At 38.9% G+C, this 4,460-nt stretch overlaps 1 protein-coding gene across 2 annotated transcripts; it reads right to left on the reverse strand.

Moving 5' to 3' along the window:
* Positions 1-777: 777 nt before the first annotated feature.
* On the reverse strand, positions 778-2,770 carry LOC135582003 (transcription factor ILR3-like). 2 transcript variants are annotated; one of them, XM_065127851.1, is made up of 6 exons: positions 2,286-2,770; positions 1,903-2,041; positions 1,700-1,762; positions 1,466-1,543; positions 1,232-1,394; positions 778-1,161 (listed from the first exon to the last, which is right to left on the reverse strand). In XM_065127851.1, exons 2-6 carry the CDS (start codon positions 2,022-2,024, stop codon positions 940-942), a joined length of 648 nt encoding a protein of 215 aa, XP_064983923.1. In that variant the 5' UTR covers positions 2,025-2,041; positions 2,286-2,770; the 3' UTR covers positions 778-939. The 2 variants fall into 2 exon arrangements, with proteins under 2 accessions (XP_064983923.1, XP_064983922.1); XM_065127850.1 differs by having other exon boundaries at positions 1,903-2,769.
* Positions 2,771-4,460: the final 1,690 nt, after the last annotated feature.

The following is a 4,460-nucleotide window of genomic DNA, read 5'->3' on the forward strand; positions in this document are numbered from 1 at the left end:
TATCTTGTGTCATATATCATTTTATCTGTCATCTACTATCCTTGTCTCAGCTGCTGTTATCAAGTAACACTTGCATACTGTTCCATTCCGTGAAGTGCAAGTGTTTTGGGATTTAGAATCTAGAGCAGCTCTTTTCTGGGTTGTACTAGACTTTGGGATCTACTCTTTCTACTTCATAATCATTTGATCGGGATACTACCTTGAAATATTGTTCTTTTGGAAATTGCTTGAGTAGAGTAGAAAGGATGTAACTATTTTGCTCCCTTATTTACCTCCCTCATTGCTCTTCAAAAAGATTTTCCAGGTACTGATTATGTGAATATGCGGATTTCAGATTTTCTATAAATCTTGGTTGAGCCATATTGTCTCTCTTGATACATCAATTGTCATTCATTTCTTGCCCAGCAAGTTGATATGAATTGTTTGATCTGATTTCTAATCGATAGTTGTACACTTGGAAATGTGGATGCCTCTAGAAGTATTTATTTTTTTGTATACTTGGATTTTATTTTGGGCATGGTTTTTCGTCGTAAACCATTCTGTCTTCATCACATAACTTAATTGCTTTTGGATTCTGATCGCATGAGTATGACTCATTATTCTGACCTTGTCAGTGCTATGTTCTTTTGTTCTTTAGCTGAAACATCGATTTGGTAGTCTTCAGTAATCAATTTCTACGTGTCCATTCAGCAGCTACTTGATTTCATGCATACAGTTGTGAGATCCTGCAGCCGCATAACATTAGAGATAACACACAAAACAAGTTTCATGCACAGATGTAGAAGCTGGTGTTTTATTTTTATGCTAGTACTCTATTTCGGCAATCGTTCGACATCTTTAATCCCCACTACAACATCAAGTGATCCCAGACTTTGAATGGGATTACATGCTCGATTCCTTCCGAGTTCCGAGCAATCAACTCGTAGAACTCTTAGAGCACTACGCCACAGGAGGGCGTAGCACATGATCCTGAGAAGTGTCCAAAGCTGCCGGAGGTACCCATTGCCACATGCAAATTGGCATATACGCAAAGCTTTTGTCGTTCGTTGCAGGCACCGCAGCAGATTGACCTGTGAAGCTGATGCCTCTAAGCATTTGCTCCATCTGCTCCTTCTCACACCTCAGCCTCGTCTTCTCATCCCTCAGTTCCGATTTCTCCGCCTGCAATCCAATCCCAACCTTTCTGATAACAGCAACAAGACAACAGAGTAAGATGGGAGGAAAGCTTTACCTTTAGATTCTTTATCGCATCTTGCAGTGCCTCGTTCGACTCCTTCAGCTTCTTTGCTTCAACACGCAATTGGATTAGCAGATGAGTGGCGTCTCTTAGAACGGCAAGCTTGTCTGCCTTGGGAGGCTTCCCGGGATCCAACACACAGCACAATTCTCTGAACCTGACCAACGTTCATAGCAACATCATCCATCAGCAGTCAGGTAAACACAGGTAGTACACCGATCGTTATACCTGTCGTTGAGTCTGTCTCTCCGCAATTTCTCACGGCAAGCCTTGGTTCGTGGTGCAGCAGATGATTCCACTCGTGCTCTGCGAAACGGGAAAGAACACTTGTATGTTCTTGATGTCTTTTCCAATGGAAATATAATTGGTTGTACAAATAGGGAAAAGAAACATGCACAGTAAGGAGCGTTCTTAATCCACCTTGATCATGGACAGGACATGTTGAATGAACTCAATACCTACCGTTTCTCCAGGGGAGCATCCTCCTCGTCCTGCAGAACCTCGACCTCAAGCCCAAGGATCGCGCTGTACATATATGATCACAAGTAAGTAACATCATGGATCTTTAGCAGTTGTCAGAAGCATTGCAACAAACATAAAGCGTTCAAGGATTGAGCGGTGAATGGGTCGTCATGTTATCCCTTGCAGAACAACATTCGCATAACCTCGAGGCAGCGGGATCGTGAAGGAACTGAGGAGACCAGATGTAGTCGGCGGCCGGGAAGTCGTCCAGGAGCCCGTAATCCATAAGCCATCCTCCTCCGTTGTCTTCGTTGGAGCTCATCATCTTCCCAAAACAACTCCCTGCACGAACAAAGAACTAGAGATGACCACATCACCAGAGAGAACCACGCGATGCCTTAACGAGACATCCGCAAGGGCATCGAATGATGTGATGCCGATGCCGATGGGGTCGGATAGCGCCGAGCGCACAATGGCGGATAGAGACGTCTGCCACTGCCCACAACAGAGTCGCCATTGGCGAAAGGAAGTGACCCCAAAAGCACCACCTTTTTCTTTGGTTCCACGTTGACCGCAGTCCACTCACCAATCGTGATTGATTACTACTAGAAATCCGAATGACGCACTCGATGAGCAGCCTTTATGGGAGTGCGATACAGTGACTTCGGCTCGATCGGCGTCGGATATGGTGGATGGGATCTTAGAATCCAGTGATGGAGAAGCTACGACAGCAGCATCATTCTGCTGCAATGGACAAGTGGCTGCCGGAGACAACGAAGAGACACGCGTTACGGTACGAGAATCTTGCGGAAGGGAGGCGGATGGATTTGGCTGCCGGACACAGCGAAGAGACGCGCCTTGGGGCACGAGAATCTTGCGGGAGGAAGGCATGCGCGAAGACCCAAGTAGATTAAGATCTGCAAAAGCCGGCTGTCAACTTCGTCCCCTCTCTCTCTCTCTCTCTCTCTCAATCTCAATCTCAATCTCAATCTCAATCTCTCCCAAAGAAGAACAACATCGTGCTTTCAAGAGACGCAAAGGATTGCTGGTGCTTCCAAGGAAGAGGTGAACCTCGCGTGCAGAAGAATGGGGTGGGGGACAAGGATTGATTCGTGTCGACATCACAAGGCAATCTATGAACCTTTTGCACTAATCTCATGACGAATAAACGACTCGTATCACCTCAATAACAGGTAATGCAAGGTTGATAGGTCAAGAAAACCCAAAGATATTAATAATTATTTTTTATATAAAAAATATAATATAATAGATAATTAATTATGATATTATATCAAAAATATTAGTTAACTTAGTTGGTAAATATTTTGACAATATAATTCAAGATTTTGGACACGAATCTCGATTTTATTATTTATTTTATTTAAAAAATTAAAATTAGAATTTTGGAAAATTATAATTAATAAAATTACTATTTATCTCATATATAAAAATAATATGGGTAAACTTTATGGTGTTATGAACTATGTTATAATTTCACGATCAAGACGAAGATGAATTGAGTTATTTTTTACTCTAGAATTAAGTGTAATATAGTTTATTTATGAGTGGAATATTTATTATAAAGGTTACACATCAAAATTTAACCTTACAGGGAAAATATGACCGAGTGCTAATATCATATGGTTTGTACAACTCACTTTAAACTTTGACGATCGAAAAAAATATGATATAAATTGTCACGTCGAGTATGAATCATTGACCTAAAATATTTAAATTCAAATTAATAGTTATGATTATTATAAGTTAATTTAACTTATCGTTGATATTTGATATAGGCTTAAACTATAATATCATAATCTCTCCTTATTAAAGACTTGAGATAATATAACCAAAATCAGAAGTTAGAATAGTGTATGTAAGGTTTAATCTACTGGTGATTTCATATCCTACGATGTCATCAATTAGTAGACTTACTCTCTCATTTTACCTAATACTTTATATTTTGATACGAATTATCGTGCCCTCATCTGATGGGATAACAAACATCCCATCAAAAATGAGGTACAAGTCAGATTGACTTATAAAATTTTGATAGATGTATTATAATTAACTTACTCTTAAGTATTTTAGGCTAGTATTTTAGGTTTAATAAAATTAATAAGTTATTATCTTGGACTCAAATCATCTGCTAAATGAGAACATAAAAAGAGGGCTCATGTAATATAGAGTTTGAAGACACGTTATAACATAAAATTATCATGGGACTAAATCTTATATGCTTATAAGTGGGGGAGATTATTATCGAAAATGAGTTATGTTAGAATCAACAACGGCACTAAGAGAGATAAGAGAGGATGAATTAGTGCCGTGAATAAAAATGATAAATTTAAATAATTTTAAAAAAGTGATGAAACTCTTAGTTTGATGTAAATCGTTTTGAAAAGACGTTTGACTCGAATAAGTTTGTAAGTGAGTAGAGAGAAGGAGATTAGATGGTTTGCAATAAAGTAAACTAGAATGTAACAAAAGTAAAGTACATGTCAATTTTATAGTGGTTCGGTCATCCGATCTATATCCATTGTCGACACCTCCTTCAATGAGGTCATTAGTTTCCACTATTGATCTTTCTTGAAAGGCAAAGATCAATCACCCGTTTACATAACTTTCACAAGTGGCTTACTCTTCTTTTACAAACTTTCACACTTAAAATTGATGGAGGTAAACTCTCAACTTTTGCAAGCTATTTCACTATAGTTTCAATTCAATTCTTATCATCAATTCAATTCTTATCATTTCTCCA

This window comes from Musa acuminata, chromosome BXJ2-10 (genome assembly GCF_036884655.1).
Source record: "Musa acuminata AAA Group cultivar baxijiao chromosome BXJ2-10, Cavendish_Baxijiao_AAA, whole genome shotgun sequence".
Lineage (NCBI taxonomy): Eukaryota > Viridiplantae > Streptophyta > Magnoliopsida > Zingiberales > Musaceae > Musa > Musa acuminata.